This window comes from Pipistrellus kuhlii, unplaced genomic scaffold (genome assembly GCF_014108245.1).
Source record: "Pipistrellus kuhlii isolate mPipKuh1 unplaced genomic scaffold, mPipKuh1.p scaffold_m20_p_11, whole genome shotgun sequence".
Classification (NCBI taxonomy): domain Eukaryota; kingdom Metazoa; phylum Chordata; class Mammalia; order Chiroptera; family Vespertilionidae; genus Pipistrellus; species Pipistrellus kuhlii.
Genome location: NW_023425416.1, coordinates 12,295,511 through 12,315,654, shown reverse-complemented (window position 1 = coordinate 12,315,654; position 20,144 = coordinate 12,295,511). Strand labels below are relative to the sequence as shown.

General features: G+C 39.1%; 1 protein-coding gene across 1 annotated transcript; it reads right to left on the bottom strand.

Moving 5' to 3' along the window:
• Nucleotides 1-637: 637 nt before the first annotated feature.
• On the bottom strand, nt 638-19,749 carry HESX1 (HESX homeobox 1). Its single transcript, XM_036430781.2, has 5 exons — nt 19,603-19,749; nt 3,425-3,693; nt 2,737-2,936; nt 2,352-2,453; nt 638-2,255 (listed from the first exon to the last, which is right to left on the bottom strand). The coding sequence occupies exons 2-5, from the start codon at nt 3,582-3,584 to the stop codon at nt 2,157-2,159; spliced, it is 561 nt and encodes a 186-aa protein (XP_036286674.1). The 5' UTR covers nt 3,585-3,693; nt 19,603-19,749; the 3' UTR covers nt 638-2,156.
• Between the last annotated feature and the right edge of the window lie 395 nt (nt 19,750-20,144).

Below are 20,144 nucleotides of genomic sequence, written 5' to 3'. Positions count from 1 at the left end.
AGTCACTGTTTGGCAGAGATACAAATTAAAATGACAATGAGGTATATCACCTCACACCTGTCAGAATGTCTACCATCAACAAATGACAAGTGCTGGCTAGGATGTGGATAAACGGGAAACCTAGTGCACTGCTGCTGGGAATGCAGTCTTGGTGCAGCCATTATGGAAAACAGTATGGAGTTTCTTCAAAAAATTAAATATGGAATTGTCATTTGACCCAGTGATCCCACTTCTAGGAATATATCCCTAAGAAACCCAAAATACCAATCAGGAAGAATGTACGCACCCCTATGTTCATAGCAGCACAATTTACAATAGCTAAGATCTGGAAACAGCCCAAATGCCCATCAGTAGACAAGTATCACATGATCTCACTCATCTGTGGAACATAAGTAACAAAGTAAACTGATAAACGGAGTGGATCCAGAGACATGGAAGCCTGGAACAGAATGAGGAATCTTGGAAGGAAGGTAATCAGTCAAGGACTTTGTATGCATAAATGCATGGCCCATGGACAATGGGGTGGTGAGGGCCTGGGCTGGGGGTGGGAGGTTGAGGGAGAGAGGGCAGAAGCAGGCTGGAGTAGGATAAGCGGGGGAGGGATTGGACATATGTAATACTTTTAACAATAAAGACTTTTTTTAAATAGTGCTTCACATCTTATATTAATTAAGGCAGTTCTTTATAAACTGGAAAAATGGCCCAGTCTGGCAGTGGAGTCTTCCTTGGAGAACCATTAGTGCCTCTGGTCTCCCAGTTACTGCCCTTGGGGCCCTTCTGACCTCTTCCCTCCCCACCTCAGCGATAGTGGGACAGAATAAGTGCAGCTCATTGCTGACCAGTTAAGACAGAGCTCTCTATCCCCAAATGTGCTTTCAGTAAATGATTTTTGAGAGCTCCAAAATCTGAGTCATGCTACTTTTCCTCAGCAATAATATGCAAACTCCCTCTAATCTTTCTCTTGCAACAGAAAAAAAAAAGAAAAAAATAGTAAGAACCTTTGACTCTGGTTATCACTGGGACTGAAAAGGACAGAGGCACAGGAAAGAAAGAAAAGGGAAACATGGAAGAATTCAATTCAAATGGGCAAAGTTGAAATAGGCTTTTAGGAGACAAAGTCAGAATCCTCAAGCTAACATTTCAAAAAGAACACCCACTTTGGACTCCCATTAATTAAGTGGAAAACAAATACACAGATTTTCAATGGTTAGACTCCTTTCTTGAGATGCTATTTAATTCTATTTGCATCTTTAATTGACAGATACAATGGCAAATGCAAAGAAAATACATAGTGTTTGTCTCAGAAAGTGCCTTGATTATTTCCAACAAGTATGTCAGAGTACATACTCAAGGCAGGTCTTATCCCATCTTCTCAGTCAACATATTACTTGTAACAAAATATACAGATGATTGGAATTACTACACTAGAAACAGATATAAGCCAGATGTTCATTATCACTTTAAGGAATAAAATTAAAGTACAGCATTATATGAATTAAAAAAATATTTTAAAATTTGCATTTATTTGCAGCTCATTTCTTTTGTGCAATGGTATGAATATGACAACTGATACTTTTATATTTCTACTTTGGTATAATGACTTTGCTTTTTAAAAAGCTGAAACTGGCATTCTAAAAGGATTATATTGCTATATGGTGAAAAATTTTCACTGATTCATGCCAGAAATCAAGAGAAAATAAGATTTATGAATAAATCATATTTGGTAATCTATTAAAACATAACCACATGTCAAAATGCATTTGAAGGAAACTAATTGAAACAAGTCACACCTTTGTGCCATTCTCCAGATGATTTTACTTAGATTATTTTTTAAATGTACAGTAATTCAGTTTGTGGAGCCACTTAGTCACGAGTTTACTGATTTTAGCAAACTAATTTATTACATTAAATTTGCTCACTTAAAAAATAGCTTGCTGTTTCTGAAAATGTTTATTAAAATATATAGAAAAAGCCTTTAAAAGTGCCCAAGTATAACAGGTACCATGATATAGTAACTATTTACAATATATTTTCAGAAAGTGACAAGGTTCAGATTAGATGCAGAAAATAAAACATCACACTTTAAAAACTTGGTATTTCCACTGGTTCTTTGTGTTCTGCAATTGGAAAAAAACTTCACAAGTTTAGTTTTCTATCTATTCCAAGAGATTTGTGTTGAAGTTTTTCTTCACCATTAGAAACTGTGATTCTCTGTGAGACCTCCTCAGTTTGGCACGCCGATTTTGGAACCATATCTAAAATTAAGAAGACATAAAATAGCTCTCAGAAACATTATTTCATTATTCTTAACTTTTCAATAATCAGGAATAACAACTAAATTTGAAAATTACCTGGATTCTGTCTTCCTCTAGATTCAGTTTTTGAGCTAAGTCTTCTCTGATATCAATGCCAGGATAGCAGTTTACTCTAAAGACATTTTCCAACACTTCAATCTAAGAATAAGGAATAGTTATTTAAAATGTTGCTTCTTGGAATGTCATTATAAAATGGACTTTAATTTGTATAGCAAAATAATTTCATTTAAATCTTGGACTATTATTTCGTATGTCTTTTTTTTTTTTAATAAAATGACTACCCACAAATTGTTTTTAAAAAGATACACTCTGTTGTTTCATTAATAAGGCCCAAGTTGAAATCCCAGAGTGAATGGGCTTTTGCTCAACAGGGTGCCAAGTAGTCTTTGTATCATTATTATTAGTTGAAAAAACTTCCCACCTGGTTTTGAGTAAAAGCAGTTCTTGGTCGTCTGCCTCTATACCAACTCAACTCTCTTTTCAAAGACAGTCTTTCTGAGGTTGAAAAGTAACTTTCATATTTCATAACTCTTTCTTCTGGCACTGGGTGATCCACAGTACAAGAGGATAAGAGTCCATTTGTAAGGCTTGGGACATGTAGACATAGGTTAACATCTTTCTCTAAAAAAAGAAAAATAAACCCCCTCTTAGAAGTCCAATCCCACATTCCACAAAGTTTTATAAGAATTTCAGAACTTGACTTTAATTTTTCTAGTGATATTCTTCCGAGTTTCACAGGAGACTTGACCTCTCATCAACCAAAAACCAAAAAGCAAATCAAAATGAAGATCCTCCTTGGTGATAGAGGACCTTTAGGTCTCTGAATGCCATTTATTTTTCAGTGAAAAAAGAATATCTGATGTGTCAAATAAACGCAGAGATCTGCAGGTGCTTGGCCTTTCCTGTGAGTGACCTCTATACCCACTGGATTCAAGGCTGTAAGTCTTTTTATTTCCCGTAGGACTCAGCTGGGTATATTAAAGGTCCTAGATAACTTAGTTATGTAACTGGATGAAACTGCAGTTTCTTTTTAACTCTAGGCAATATAAAATTAAAGGCCAGAATAAACAGTGCAAAAGAAATGAACGAGTTTTGAAAAGCAAGCATACCTGAGGAGCTGCAGGTGTCTGCCCAAGGCCTGTGGGGTTTCATGGGTGGAGCGCCGCCGTCTTTCTTCTGGTCCAGTCCTAAAATGCTCTCGATGGAAAAGGAGCGGGGCGCGGGTTTGCTTTCCCCAAGCCGAGCGCCCTCCTGAAGGCCGGGAGACATCGCCTCGTGGGCTGCACAGGTCGGCCGCTCTGGCCTCTCCGTGCACCCCTTGGCTGGCTCTGCCCCACACGTACAGGGCAGTGATCCTCCTGCAGGTCGTGTTAGGGCTCTGCTGACAAGGGGGCTGGATTTAGAATGTCACTAATTAAAATCCTGTCTTAGAAAGTTTTAGCAAGTCAATGAACACCCGGTCAGCAGCTTGAGGAGTTAATTGTTTATTTGTTTGCAAAGCAATTAGCAACTAATGGCTACACCAGGGGGGCCACCTACAGGGACAAAAATGTGTTATCTCTCCTAAGCAGAACACAGACTTAACTTTCTCAAAAGAAGTGATGCACAAACTAGCACTCCTCTTTTATTTGAAACCATTAATGCATAAAATCATGCTTTTATTCTGAAGTTTATACTTTCATGGGCTCCAGTTACCTAAACATACAGGCAAGATAGGAAAGCAGTCAAGTAATAAATAATCTAATTTAAGTGAATTTCCTTCCAAAGAAATTGGAAAAAGTAATAATCTCTTAATGCTATTACGGTAATTCTGATGAAAATTCCTGTTTTTCATATGCATATGTAATAGTAAATGTTGTCGATGAAAGCACAATAGTGTTTGGAGTGCAGCATACTGGAAAAGGTTGGCAATGCTATTAACACTGAGTGTAATTGTCTTCCAAGTGCCTGGATTAATTCATAAGAAACAGTTGCACCAAGTATTTTAAATAATTAATGAGAAAATTCCCTTCTTTCGTCTTTTGTTTTAAATGAGAGAGAGAGAAATTTATATAAAGATTCATATGTAACTATCTCCAAGCAACTTAAAAGCATGGCTTCAACCAAAAGGGAGGGATTTCTCTCACCATAGTTATTTTAAAGAAAAGAACATAGTGTACTGTATTTGTATTTTTTAAAGAAAAATTTCCCTCTGAGGGATTGGGGGGTTTCCATGAAGACAATAGGTTTGTGAAAAATAACCAAGAACAGAATGTTTTAAATTTGTAATCCTAAGAAAACTTGAAATTAAGAGAGAAACATAGCTGCTAATTGGGAAGATTTTGAAGTGGCCGCTCCCTGCAAAAGGTACAGTACTTTCAGTTCTGTACTCTCCTCCCAGTCCCTTCCTGATGGTCAGCTTCATCATGCTTTCAAACAACTCCTGGACTTTTCTTCAGAAAAAATAGGCTGCTCATAGAGGAAATAGGCTTTGATGGAATTCAACCTCATCAGATTTTATCCCCTCATGATGTCATAAACATTACGATAAATTCTCCTATGCAAGCTCTAGAGTGAACAAAAGATTCACATACAAAACATCAACAGGCACACGTAGGATGGTGAGTAGATATATAAGTAAAGCCATGCTGAGAACTGTCAGACAGACGTGAGCAAAGCAAGGACCATGGGCCAAGAACAGAAAGCCCAATGCCTAACCAGGAGCAAAACAAGAACCTTGCTCCAAGGTAACATATCTTCCCCTCGCATATCATTGGTCATGAAGTTTAGACCTCCCTGACCTTTTCCTCCCTAAACATAGCATATAGGCTTTTGTTGTATTTCAGCTCTGGGTCCAGAAAAGTAGCAAAACAGACAAGTGACACCATGGCTGACCTCAGAGCTAGCTCACTGACTGTGAAATGACCCCTGCCCTGGCACAGACCAAACAGTGGAGACCAGGACCCTGAAGAGCACACCTGGAAAGCTGATGAATATTCTATTGAGATATTCCCTGAGACTTCCCCTAAGATTTGAGAGGGGGGGGGGAGGGGGGAGGGAGGGAAGAGACAGACAGAGAGAGAGAGAGAGAGAGAGAGAGAGAGAGAGAGAGAGAGAGATATGCTCAGGACAAAGGCCCCAGCGGGCAGTCTTCTATCCCTCTCTTCCCCCACAGGCACTCATCTCCTAACCTCTAAGGGAGCCCATGAGACTTGCAACAGGGGGAGCAATGGACAGCAGCATCCCCCAGGCTACCCCCCTGATCCTGTCTCCGAGGCCCCCTTTTCTCTGACTTTTCAATGAGACCAAGCAGCCCAGGCTAAGCTTTCCTGTTGCTTTTTTTATGACCTTCCTTGCTTCACTGTCCTAAGTATACTTTTGCTGCCGTCATGGACCCAATACCATTTGGCTCAGTGCTGTGTACCACTTCCCTTTGGATATCTCCACCAACCAACACCTTTTCCTTAAATAAATTCAATTTTTCGCTATTCGCCCTCTGAGAAGGCTACTTAGCCTGTCCAGTACCACTGACTTGAACCTTTCAGGAATGAATAAACTAGTAAACATTTATACCTAATGGAAGTTTTACCTATAGTAGATAGGCTGTACAAAAATGGGGGTGAACTTAATCTAGGATGATTTGAAGGAAGAGAGACTTCATACCCTTCCCTCCCAGATTCCTTTCTCTCCTCTAAAACATTCATTCATTCGACAATTGGTTGAGTACCTACTCAGTACCAGAATAGATAGAATAGGATCCGTGCCCTCATGAAGCTCACCACGGTGAGGTAGGGGTGGAAGACGGGTAACGAACAATAGTAAATAAATAAATTCACACATTAATTAGAAGAATGGAAAAAGGAAGCAGATGAGCCAGGTAAGCTGGATCAACAGTGCACAAGGTGGGAAGAAGCCTCACTGAAAGTGTGACCGACACAGAGTAATGCCTCAGAGGTGCAAGTTGAAAGGATGCTATAGCACATGCTGGAGTCGCTCCAGTCCCCAAGTGCTTCTTTATCAAGAGGACATCCCAATATTTTTATTTGTCTTGAGTTGATTTTATCTGGATTTATATACCAGTTTACATATAGGTAAGTTGGTAAAAATCAAAGGTAGGAAAGAATTCCTCTGAAAATGGGGGTAAATGTTTTCTCACATAGTCACTCAACAGAATTTTATAGAGCACTTAATATGTGCCAGACACAAGTCTAGGTTAGAGATCAGGGTTGAACAATACAAGATAATCAGAGAGTGGTAAATCTCATTAAGAGGAATAAACAAGCCGAAATCGGTTTGGCTCAGCGGTGGAGCACTGGTCTGCCGACTGAAAGGTCCCAGGTTCAATTCCGGTCAAGGGCATGTACATTGGTTGCGGGCACATCCCCAGTGGAGTGTGCAAGAGGCAGCTGGTCGATGTTTCTCTCTCATCGACGTTTCTAGCTCTCTATCTCTCTCCCTTCCTCTCTGTAAAAAGTCAATAAAACATATTTAAAAAAAAAAAAGAGGAATAAACAAGGTGATGGTGATGAAACTTAATAGGGTGGGTGGATAGGTAGGTGGGGAGAGGGTCTTTTAAGTATAACAGTTGGGCAGGCCTCCCTAAGGAGGTAACATCTTAGCCAATGCTGAGGATGAGAGAAAGTCAGCATGCCAAGATACTGAGAAAGAACATTCGGTTTAGGGAACAACAAGTACAAAGGTATTGCAGCTGAAAAGCACTGGAATATTTGAGAAAGAAAAGGCAATAGTCAAAGGGAAGTGAGTGGTACCAGATGCTATTATTTGGAGGACCAGGCTGGGATAGATAATGGATGGCTTTTATAAAAATCATGGTAATGAATTCAAGTGCAAGGGGAAGCCAGGGTAGAATTTTAAGCTGGGACTGACAGGATAGTCTGAGCAGTTTTTCCCCTCTTAATCCTAACCGGAGAATATTTTTCCATTGATTTTTAGAGAGAGTGAAAGGGAGGGAGAGAGAAAAGGAGGAGGGGGAGGAGTAGGGAGGGAGAGACAGAGAGTGAGAGACAGAAATGTGAGAGATACATTGATTGGTTGCCTCCTACTAATGTGTCCTGACTGGGAAATGAACCCTTTAATGTGATGCTCTAACCACTTATCAACATTGAACAGGGTGTTTGCGCAGGCTTTACTCACAAAACTTCTGACATGAAATGTATATGGGTTTTCCATTCCAAATAATTCTCCCAATTCTCTGCAGATAACAACTGGGTGTCCTACAATTCAACTCAAGTCTGACACTAACTTCCAGGAGTTAGCACAAACCCCACAGGTTCAGTCCCACAAAACTGCATCCACTTCAGAAATCAATCACAAATCCTAGGTGGCCACTTATACTTCTGACCAACTGGCCACAAATCCAAGGTTTCCATGAACCCTACTTAGGCTCAGTTATGTGCTAGAATGACTCCCAAAACGCAGGAAGTACTTTACTTATGTTTCCTGTGTTATTATAAAGGATAATAACTCAGAAACAGTCAAACCGAAGAGATGCATAGGACAAGGAATGGGGGAAAGAAGCTCTCTGAGCCACTACCCTCCTAGCACCTCAATGTGTTCAGCAATCAGGAAGCTCTTTGAACCCAGTTGTTTTGTGGAGGTTTCATTACATAAGCTTAATTGTTTAAATCATTAGCTATGGGTGGCTGACCTCAATTTCTAGTTCCTCTTCTCTCCCCTGAGGTTAGGAAGTGGGCTGAAAGTTCTAAACTTTTTAAAAAATACATTTTATTGATTTTTTACAGAGAGGAAGAGAGAGGGATAGAGAGTTAGAAACATCAATGGGAGAGAAACATCCATCAGCTGCCCCCTGCACATCCCCTACTGGGGCTGTGCCCGCAACCAAGGTATACATGCCCTTGACTGGAATCGAACCTGGGACCTTTCAGTACACAGGCCGATGGTCTATCCACTGGGCCAAAACGGTTTTGGCTGAAAGTTCTAAACTTCTAATCAAGGTTAATAAACCTGGAGGCAGATTGATTAAGAACAGAAAAACACAAATTACCAATATTAGGAATAAAGAGATGTATAACTACAGAGACCACAGACATTAAATAGGAAAGGATTATGAACAACTTTATACCAATAAATTCAATAACTTGCATAAAATAAATATCTTTAAAAGCTATGATTACCAAAACTAAGGTAAGATGCAATAGAAAATATGACTAGTCAAATATCTATTAAAGAAACCAAAAGGGTTTGGCTCACTGGTTAGAACGTGGGCCCGTGGATCAAAGGGTTATGGGTTCAATTCCTGGTCAAGGTCAGGTTCTATCCCTGGGGTGTGTATGGGAGGCAAGAAATCAATGAGTCTCTTTCATGTGGATGTTTCTTTCTCTCTTTCCACCCTGGCTCTCCCTCACTTCCACTCTGTCTGAAAATCAATGGAAAAAACATCCTCATATGAGGATTAAAAAAAAAGAAAGAAAAAGAAAGAAAGAAAATTGATTATCAAATTCTTTCCCAAGTACACTGGTGAAATTTATCAAATATTTAAACAATACCAATCTTATACAAACTCAGAAAATGGAACAGGTCCCTTCTAAATTTGTTTTATAAGGTCTGAATAACCCTGATAATAAAACAAATTATATATAAATATCCTTTATTGCTTAAAATATTAGCAAATTGAGTGTAGAAACATACAAAGAAGATAATGCATTATGACTAAGTGGGGATTTTCCCAGAAAGGCAAATTTAATATTTAAACATCAATCAATGTCATCCATCATATTGACAGAAAAAAAGCAGTGATCACATTAACAGATGCAGAAAAATATTCATGACTTAAAAAAGTCATTCAGCAAATTAGGATTAGAAGTAACTTCCTTAATTTGATAAAGGACATCTATAGAAATAATCAGGTAATATATATTTAATAGTGAAATATTGAATGCTTTCTCCCTAGGATTAGTAACAAGGCAAGGATGTTTACTTTAAGCATTTCTATTTTAACACTATATTGGATCTAAGCCAGTGCAATAAGGCAAGGAAAAGAAATAAAAGTCAAAAAGGTCAGAATGGAAATAAATTATCTCTATTCACAGATGACATGATTTTTACCTAGAAAAAATTTAAGAATCTATAAAATAAATTCATTAAAAAGTATAATGTCATTTTTGTGATGTTCTAGAATGCATAAAATGAGTTTATATTGAAAAAAATTCAGAAGGTGAGGATGGAGGTGGAGACTAAATGGGAAGAATGAGAAAACTTGGGGGTAATGGTAGTATTTTATATCTTGCTGGAGTTTGGATTACACAGATGTATACATTTGTCAATTCTCATTAGTACGCTTCACTATGTAAAATTTTATCTATTGAAGTATAAACAATTATTGAACTATAGTTAATGATATGCATGCTGATGAGTTTAAGGGAGAAGTTGTTGATGTCTACACTTTAAAATAAAAAATAAATAAGATGAGTGGATGGATGGATGAGAGGAGGATGTCCCAGATTGCAAGAGGGTACAGGCTGGGCTGAGGGAATTTCATGCACCATGTGATTAACATTAAACATCTATAATAATAAAAGCATACCTTCTGGATGAAGCCAGGGTTGCGAGGACCGAGGCAGCCGTGCAGTTACAAGGGCCAAGCCCCTTGCACGACTTTCATGTATCAGGCCTCTAGTTAATCCATAACCACAGAACCTCTAGTGCAATGGAGTTTTCTAAGATAATGGGAAATGCTCTATATCTGCACTACTCAATATGGTAGCCACAAGTCACATGTGCTAATGAGCACTTGAAATGTGGCTAGTACAACTGAGGAACTAAACTTTAAATTTAATTTACTTAAATTTAGTTTGTCCACATGTGGCCAGCATAGACAGAGAACATTTCCATCCCTGCAGAAAGTTCAGTTGGGCAATGCTGGTCTAGAAGTATAGAATAATGTTGAAAATAGTGATGATGAAAACAGACACTGTTCTTTTGTTCCTCACATGAGAACAGTCTTTCACCATTAATATAATATCTACAGTTGGTTTCTAAAAAATGTTATTTATCTATTTAAATTGCTTTATAGCTTCTAAAGCATTTTAGCACAGTATATGTATTTAATCCTTTCATAAATCCTCCACTATATGTAGCTGAGGAAACAGAAACTGAGAGTTCACTTGTAATTTACTGAAGTCACCAGCTAGCAAGTGGCATAGTCTTGACTTGGATTTTCTGTTGGAAATTCCCTATTTTATAGACATTATCAAATAACAGTGACTGCAACTTCCTCACAAATGATCTTATGACATAAAGTGTACTGATCAGTTAAGAAAAAGGTTGTGAAACCTTGCAAATGATTTATCCTCAATATCTTTTAACATTTGTTTTGATATGAGAAATAAAAGTTTGACAACTGACACTGAAGATATTTTAGGAATCATAAATTATACAGTCTGTATTATAAACATCTACATGTATGAGATAAAAGTAAAAATTTAGAAGTTTATGTTTGATAACTTCTAAATCCACCCAGGTTTTTACTGTTTATTTCCTAATTGTGTATTACAATTAAGTCTCAAATCATTAATATCAGGAAAAATGCCCAATGTCTTAGGTGTTTTGGCAGAGATTTTTAAAAATATTTTTTATTAAATTATTATTTTTGTACATATACCAATTTCCCCCCCACCTCCGGCAGAGATTTTTATAAATCAGCCATATAATTATTATGCTCATAGTCTGTGAGCATAGGATAGAAATGCAATAAGTAAAGCTCTAATGACACTTGTACCTTATTTTTGCACAGAAATTACACTGTCCTATTTGAGACTGTCAGTATTTTTAAATATTAAAATGTATTTTCAAAAATAAAAGTTTTTTTTACTGTTATACATTCAGTGTTTCCTAGAACAATGTCAAAGTAGACATTCAATAAATATCTGTTAAATGAGTGAACAAACAAATGAATGGATGGATGGGATTAGGAAGACGACATCTGCAAATTGGACAGGAAATGTAACTGCTGTGGGTTTATTATTGTTGCAATTGTTTTTTTAAAAAAAATTTATTTATTATTTTTCAATTAAGTTTACATTCAATATTATTTTGCATTAATTTCAGGTTTCAGGTGTATAACATAGAGGTTAGACAATTATATACTATACAGTGTTCCTCCTGATACTTCCAGTACCTTCCTGGCACCATACATAGTTATTATAATACTAGAGACCTGGTGCATGAAATTCCCTCAGCCCAGCCTGTACCCTCTTGCAATCTGGGACATCCTCCTCTCCCTCTCCCCCCGCCCCCCTAAGGTTCCTAGGCCTGCATGGCAATCAGGGCCTATCCAGGCTTTCCTTCCCCTGGCTGCCAGCTGCTGGCCCCGCCCCTGCCACTGCTTGCCATCTGTGCAATACTGTCTCCCCTCCCCTGCCACTGGTTGCCTCTCTTTGTGGGTGACAGGCTTGGCTGGTCTAGGCCTCCCTCTTCGGGATGATCACTGGACAGCCCCGCACACCTGGCCAGTGGCCTGCGCCTCCCTCTTGGGGTGATTGATCCTGGGGCCCCCAGATTGATCTCCCTGCAGAGGGAGGCCCCACCCACCCCCTGCAGCACTACCAGCTGGGCAGCCTGGGCCTCCCTCTTTGGGGCGATCATGGAGCCCACCTCCCCACCCTCAATTGATTGTCTGCCAGACAGTGGCCTGGGCCGCCCTCTGTGGGGCAATGGTGCCCCCCCCCGCCTCGACCAATCACATTGCACCCACCTTGGCTGTCCTGGTGCCAGTGCAGGTCATAGCATGGTTGTCTGGAAGGACACTGCCCCCTGGTGGTTAGTACGCATCATATAGACTGGTGGTTCATTCTGGTTGCTTAGGCATATATATATCTCCCGGTGATTATTTTATTACTACCAATTTGTACTTAATCTCTTCACCTTTTTCACCCATTCCTCCAACCTCTCTCCCCTCTAGTTCTTAGTGTGTGAAGGTACTCCTAGTTTTCTGTGAACCAGTTATATATCACTCCAGGGCAGGGGTCCTCAAACTTTTTAAAGTGGGGGCCAGATCACGGTCCCTCAGAGAGCTGGAGGGCCGGACTATATGAACTACTAATTCCTACTGTAACACCTCGGCTGCGCTCACTGCCCAAAAAACCTGGCGGGCCGGATCAGACTCCTCTGCGGGCCGCATGTGTTCCGCGGGCCGTAGTTTGAAGACGCCTGCTCCAGGGTAATCCATAAATTAGAAAACATGGCAATCTGTAGTGAAAATTTAATAAAGTGAGATGCAAATTCACTTTTAAAATCTGAGCTTGAAATTTAAAAATCTCGAGTCCTGTTAAACAATTCACATCTGTGGGACTCTGTTGTTCCACTGTTGTTCCTTGTGACACAAGGGATCTTTCTCAGTGATTACAAGGTCTGGGAGAGTTTGGGCTGTTTCATACACTCTTCTATTTTCCCAGCACCTCTCACAGTGCCTGTCACATACAAGATATTAATTAAAGGTTCACTTTATTTGTAACATTTAAAAACCTTTCAGGCTTTATTCACAAATCTCAAGAGCACAGTTTCATATTTTTATATTTTCAAATCAGTTAAAATGGTCTTCATTAAAATATGGTGTTTTGCACATAGCAGGCCCTTGATTTTAAAAATTAATATTTAGTAATTTGAGACTTCCTGTCAAAATGACGGCATTGGTAAACATGGTACTCCCATCCTTCTACAACCACATCAAAATTACAATGAAACCACAGAATCACCATCATTCAGAACTGCCTAAAGTCAGGCTGAATGGAAATCCTACAATTACAGAATTACAGAATAAGCCACATTGAAACTGGCAGAAGGGGCAGAGGCATAGAATGGGATAGTCTAACACCTACGTGTGGCATATTTTTAATTGGAGGGATGTTTTGGCTGAGGAGGTCTCCGTGAGGAGCAAAGCATCCCAGCCCCACATCAGGTATCTGAGGCCAGGGTTGCAGTGCCAGGAAGAGAAGTCCCATAACTTCAGGCTGTAAAAACCAGTGGCTGAATGACACAGAGGCTACAGGAGTCCCAGGCAATTCCTCTTAAAGGGATGGTGCACAGACTTACTCAGACTCACTTCCTCTGAACTCCAGCACTTGGGCAGGAGCTTGAAAAGATCCAATGACATATGGGGAGGAACTAAACTATCTGGCATCAAGGCAAGAATTGGGGGAAAGTTTTGTCCCAGACAAAAGTGATAGCAGAGGTTATTGTTGCTTTGCTGAGACCTCCCAGCTTCAGTACTGACAGGCATTTGCCATATCCGACTCTCCATTAACCTGGCCCAGACTATTTGCCAGGCCCTGATAATTTCCTGAGACACCACTCCACCCAATTAGTGGCCTCACCCAAGCTATTTGCAGTGGCTTTTCCATATGAATAGCCTGTCCTAGCTCAGGCTTCAGACTTTCCTAAAGTATCTCAAACAAGCAGCAGCTAGCATCAGTGTACCCCATACCTCACGATAAGTGGCCCCAGGCCCGGCATTAGCAGTAACCTTCCTTGGTTCACAATTTGGTATCTCCTGGGCATTTCCAAGGCCAATAGAAGTAGCAGCCATCTGCAAATCACTCCATTTTTTGTGCTAGGTGGCCCTGGGCAGTAGCTGACTTTGCATCTCCAAGGAGTCACCAAAGCCAGTGCATCCAGTGTTCATCTTCAGACCAAGCCAGATTACAACCCTACGACATCCATTAGCAACACACTCAAGGGGTAGATTTGGAGAGCATCAAAGCCCTACCGAAGCAAGTCTTGTACAGCATCTCCTGTATAGCAGCTCTTCTGCAATAGTTGCAACTGGTCCTCATGGATAATTGGCCTGGGAGTCAATCCCTCCCAGTGATGCCTACAGCAATGAAGGCTCAACTACAACAGGATAGTACACACAGCCCACACAGGAGTGCCTATCTCAGTGATTGGTGAGGCTGAGCCACTGGGCCCTGAAGGACGCCTACCACACAAAGCCATTCTTCCAATTCCAGGAGACATAGCAGCTCTACCTAATACATAGAAAGAAAACAAAAACAAAAACACAAAACAAAAACAAAAAACAGGGAAGCAGCAAAAATGCAGAGACAAAGAAACATATTGCAAATGAAAGAACAGAATAAATCTCCAGAAAAAGAACTAAATGAAATGGAAGCAAGCAAACTACCAGATACAGAGTTTAAAACAATGGTTATAAGAATGCTCAAGGAACATAAATGAAAACTTCAAGGAACTTAGTGAGAAGATCAGTGACATAAAAAAGGACCAGTCAGCCTGGCCAGCGCAGCTCAGTGGTTGAGTGATAACCCATGAACCTAGAAATCACTGGTTTGATTCCCAGTCAGGGCACCTGCCAGAGTTGCAGGCTCCATCCCCAGTAGGGGGTGTGCAGGAGGCAGCCAATCAATGTTTCTCTCTAATAGATGTTTCCACCTCTCTATCCCTTTCCCTTCCTCTGTCTCTAAAAAAAAAAAAAAAAAAAAATCAACACATTAAAAACATTTATTCAATATAACAGCAATAGAGTTAAATATGACAGTCTCCTTCAATTCTATCCATTTTTACTCCGGACCCACTGATTACTACTACTAACAGTTTGGTGCCTTTCCTTCTTGTCTTTTTTAAATGCCTTCACATAAATAAGTGGACACACACAGACACATTTTTATCCACATGGAGTCAGACGTGTATTTTTCTGCTAGTGGTTCACCACCCTTTATTCCCATCTTTGCCCTATGACACACTGTCAGTATGTACAGCTCTATCTCATTCTTCTACAGTTGCTTGGTGCTAGACATCAAATGGATGAATCATAATTTATTGAACAACACTCCTTGGCACTTAGGGTTGTCTCCATTTTTAAAAAATAATCTAATAATTTTAGATAAAATGGGAGAGCCTGATTGGCATTTATAACATTGTTTCTAGGGAATAAATGTTATGGTTCTTATCAACTTAAAAACAAATTTTTGAATCATAACAAACATTTATTAAACTCCAGCATACATCAGTATACTAGGTACCCAGGAGATAAGATGATTTCTACCATCAAGAAACTCCTGATCAAGAAGATAGTAATTAATATTAATTTTGTGAGATATGATTATTATTATATTAAAAATGCTCATAAACTATAGACAAGTTTACTATAGACAATGTTAATTTGCCCATAATTTATATCACTAATTAATTCAGTTTCCTCAACATTTTTTCAAATCTTACTTCTATTAAAGGTATTTTTATCCAAAACTAGGTAAAAGTCAAAGTCCTCACTATAGATCACAAGGTTTTACACAGCGTGGCCTCCTCTTCCTCCTTCTTCCCAGTCAGACTTCTCCTGGCTCATTCCTCCCTTGTCTCGTTGGTCTCTATGCAATTTTTGAAAACAGGCCAGACAATTCCACCCTTAAGTCTTAGGGCCTCAGCCCTGGTGAGCCTATTTTTAAAATTGCAACTGCCTCCTCATCTCCTTTTCCCTGCTCTATTTTTTATAGTGTGTACCACTTTCTAAAATACTATACTTCTAATGACTTACTATGCTTATTTTTAAAAAATCATTTTCTTTCTTCTCACCATCCTCACAAGGGCAGATTTTTAATATTTTGTTCATTACATAGTAAATGGTTGTGGAATAAAGACAACCATTTCCTGAGATATAGTACTTTGAATCTCAAAACTAAATTTATAGCACCACCTAGTGCTTTTTGGAAGGATGTGCTGATTAATTCATATTTATTTGCACTGGCCATTGTTTTTGTTTGTTTGTTTGTTTGTTTGTTTTTACTGCCCTCTGTGGTTCTGTAGAAATTACAATGTTTTCAATGATTAAACAGTGTGAAACACACTGGCTTCTCTAAGGACCACCTCTTTTCTAACCTGCCCCAGAATTAGAGTGGGAGTAAGAGTATCATTAAGTTTTATGTCTTTAAAACTTAGGGCATCTACTCCTCCCCATTGCCAAAAACCATAAAACAGGATAAGAGCCTTTGTTGTTTTGGTACCTACAAACATTTTTTATTGATTTTAGAGAAAGAGGAACAGGAGAAATTAAATTGCCAATTAATATGCTCATTTCTTGGCTATAAAACCCCCTAAGTCAAAGTGATAAAACACTAGCAAAGGTAATGTTAATGTTTAAAATAGTTTCAGGATTCTCTAAAAGAATAAGCATAATCTTCTAACATAGGAAATATTGGTTTCTTTAGATATGAAAAAAGGAAAAAAAAATAAGAAAAGGAAGTTGCCTTAAAAGCATTAAAATATTTAAGATTAAATAATGAAATTAAGCTAGGTAATTTTTCTTGAATGTTTATTGTACTTAGCACTATTGTGAAAACTCATCAATCATCTTCACAACCTCCTAATGTAGGTTCTCTACGTTAAGTCCCATTTTTCATGACAGAATGGAGACACAAAGTCACAAAAATAGTAAAGAGTACAGCCAGGAATCAAAGATAGCCAAGCTAGTCTAGGCTTTTATCCATCTCTCCACAGAACTGAGAGGACTTTGCTTTGATTCAAAGTTCTTGGCCTGGCCAAAGAAATTTAGTAATGTCCTCTTCTTCCAAAAACAGCCCTAGCTAGTTCAGCTCAGTGGATAGAGCATAGGCCTGCGGACAGAAGGGTCCCAGGTTTGATTCCGGTCAAGGACACATGCCCCGGTTGCAGGCTCGATCCCCAGTGGGGGGGCTTGCAGGAGGCAGCCGGTCAATGATTCTCTCATCACTGATGTTTATCTCTTCCTCTCTGAAATCAATAAAAATATATTTTAAAAAAGGAATCAAACAGAAGCATATACAGTTATTCTAGGAATAAAGTTTTATTCTTTGTACAGCCAAGAAAGTAGAAGCTACAGAATTTAAGGATGCTTGGGAAAGAGCAAAGGTCACAGGTGGAAGATGGTTTGCAGTGACACAGTGAAGAATCTGTTGGTTCTTGCTGCTTATCCACCTCTTTTTGAAATCCACTCCTCAGAACTTTTGAGTCTACCCTCAGATTTCCCAAACCTTTACCCTATTTGACCACTGGTTCTAATGTTTTAAGGTGAATAGAAATGACTCAGTTTCCCAAATTGCCAATTAATATGCTAATTTCTTGGTTTATTTTAGCTGTATGTTAAGAAAACAACTGAGCCCCAGCCAGGTATCTCTGTTAATTAGAGCACTGTCCTGATATGCCAAGGTTGTGGGTTTGATCCCTAGTCAGGGATCATACAATAATCAACCAACAAATGTATGAATAAGTGGAACTGCAAGTCAATGTTTCTCTTTCTTTGTCTTCCTTCCTCTCCTGTTCCTCTTTCTCTAAAATAAAAAATAAAATAAAATAAAATAAAATAAAATAAAATAAAATAAAATAAAAATCCCACTTCTAGGAATATATCCTAAGAAACCAGAAGTACCAATCAGAAAGAATGTATGCACCAATAAGTTCATAGCAGCACAATTTACAATAGATAAGATCTGGAAAGAGCCCAAGTGCCCATCAGGAGATGAGGGGATAAAAAAAAAAAGTTGTGTACACTTATACCATGGAATACTATGCAGCAGTAAAAAAGAAGAATCTCTTCCCTTTGAGACAGCATGGAGGGGCCTGGAGAGGATCATGCTAAGTGAAATAAGTCAGTCAGTCAAGTATCACATGATTGCACTCATATGTGGAATCTAAGTAACAAAATAAACTGATGAACAGAGCAGATCCAGAGACGTGGAAGCATGAAATAGAGTGTGGAATCTAATAGGGAAGGGGGGAAGGGAGAGAGAGGGCAGGTAATCAACCAAAGACTTGTATGCATATATGCATTACCCATGGACATAGACAATAGGGTGCTGAAGGCCTGGGGCTGAGAGGAGGGGCGGGCTGGCTGGAAGAGTCAATGGGGGGAAAAAGGGAACATATGTAATACTTACATCAACAATAAAGAATTATAAAAAAATTTTAAGAAAACAATTATCTGTTAAAATGAGTCCATTAACAAGTGATTTACTAGGTAACATCCAGAATTATTTGAGTAGGAATTCCTCAGAATTTCATATTTATTGGGACTTTCAGGGGATATTTGTGAAGATGAGGCCTCCCCTACTCTCCGAGTGATTCTGGAAACGGTGCCCCTGCCCCTATTCTCAGATGGAATCTAGGACTCTTTTCTTAAATGTTTACTTGACTCTGCATTTTCTGAAATACAAGGCTTCTCTGGAACAGATAATGGTTATTCTCCATTTTGGATGGAATTTTTCAATATGTGCTTTGAGGATTATTTGCTTTGACTCACATGGGATAACTCCCACCCCATTTCTGACCTCTGGCATCAGAATCTTCCAGCTGTGCTAACAACCTTCCCCAGATGACTTGTATGACCTAGGGGGATAATTTTGAAAAGTAAAGTATCAGAATCATTTGTGTTGTTAGATTCTTTCCTATTACAGACCACAGACCAGAACTTCAAGGAGTATCATATAAACACCTAATTATAAGATCAAATATAATTTTAAGAGACTAATAATTAACAAATCTATTTACAGGATTGTATGCCTTTTTATTGTAAATTACATGTATGAAATGTCTCAAAGCATTATGTGGTGAATGTCGTTTAATCCTGCCTTGCCTTCCATAAAATTAACCAGCTGGCCAGAATTTTTACTGTGCTCCCCACATGTGAGTCTCCAATAACCCCCTAAGGCATTCTCTCTGAACAAGCCTCATTTCCTGTGTAAAAGGAACTGAGTTTGGTCAACGGTACAGAATCTAGTTGATTAAACTTAAATTGGTTGTCAGAGGAGGTTGTAATTCTGCAGTTGTGGAGATGTTTTAAAATAGAAAATACAATAATCTTTTTGGACAAGCAGAGTAGTAGCCTAAAGATATAGGATCCAAACAGAATGCCTGTTAAGATTCTTTTTAGTTTTATGATTTGACTAAACTGCCTCTTCATTCAATTGAATGTCAACTTGCTTTTTGCTTTTTTTTTTTTAATCAGCAGAGTCCAGTAAGAATTCCTTGTCCCTCCTTGATAATATCATAGCCTCTTGAGAATCCATTACAAAAATACAGTTTAGATGCATATACCACACAAAGGAGAAAACCATTTAACTTGATGAGAATATCCCACCCAGATCATTCAGATACCTAATAGAATTTTTCTCTGAAATTATTGGGTTTGGCCAACTGGCCAAATCTCTTCAATAGCACCCTAGAATTACTCTTCTTTCTTACACTCCGTTTTCACTTGTCACTTACTCTTGATTCTTGTCAATTGCCACTACTTTTCTTTTCCTTCACTTATAATAGAAATCACAGTTGCACCAAGAAGGTCCCTTACCTTGCAAGTCTTCCTCAGGTACAGCCAGGTTGCACGCCGCTGTGCTGCCAGAGTGAAAGGGAAATCAGGGAGGACAGACGGTTGCTGAGACCTGGAGATGCTCTGGGTACATCTACGCAGCTGGGAAACAGCAACTTTTAGTTACAAGTTTATAACACGAAGGACACTTCTGTGAAACTACTGCAAGTCTACCTGGGAAAACATTTAAAGCCTGATTTTTATCCTTACGAGATTGTAGGAAAATCTAGCATCAATTGAAAAGTAACTTCCATTCCTGTCACTGTTTCTGGATTTGGTTCAATGTATCAGTGGAACCAGGCAACGAATAATCTTTATACTCAACATCTCTTGAATGAAAATGGAATGGGTTGGTGGGAGGAATGGCTAGATGTTTAGGAGACACTGTGATTTGCCACTTCACCTGTGAGGAAAGCACCTAATTCTCTGTAGGACGTGACAGAGAACTAAACCAGGCAGGGGGAGGCTGATAGGAGGGTGTGCGGTGGATGAGGATGGTGTGAGAGGGGGATGAGGAGGGTGTG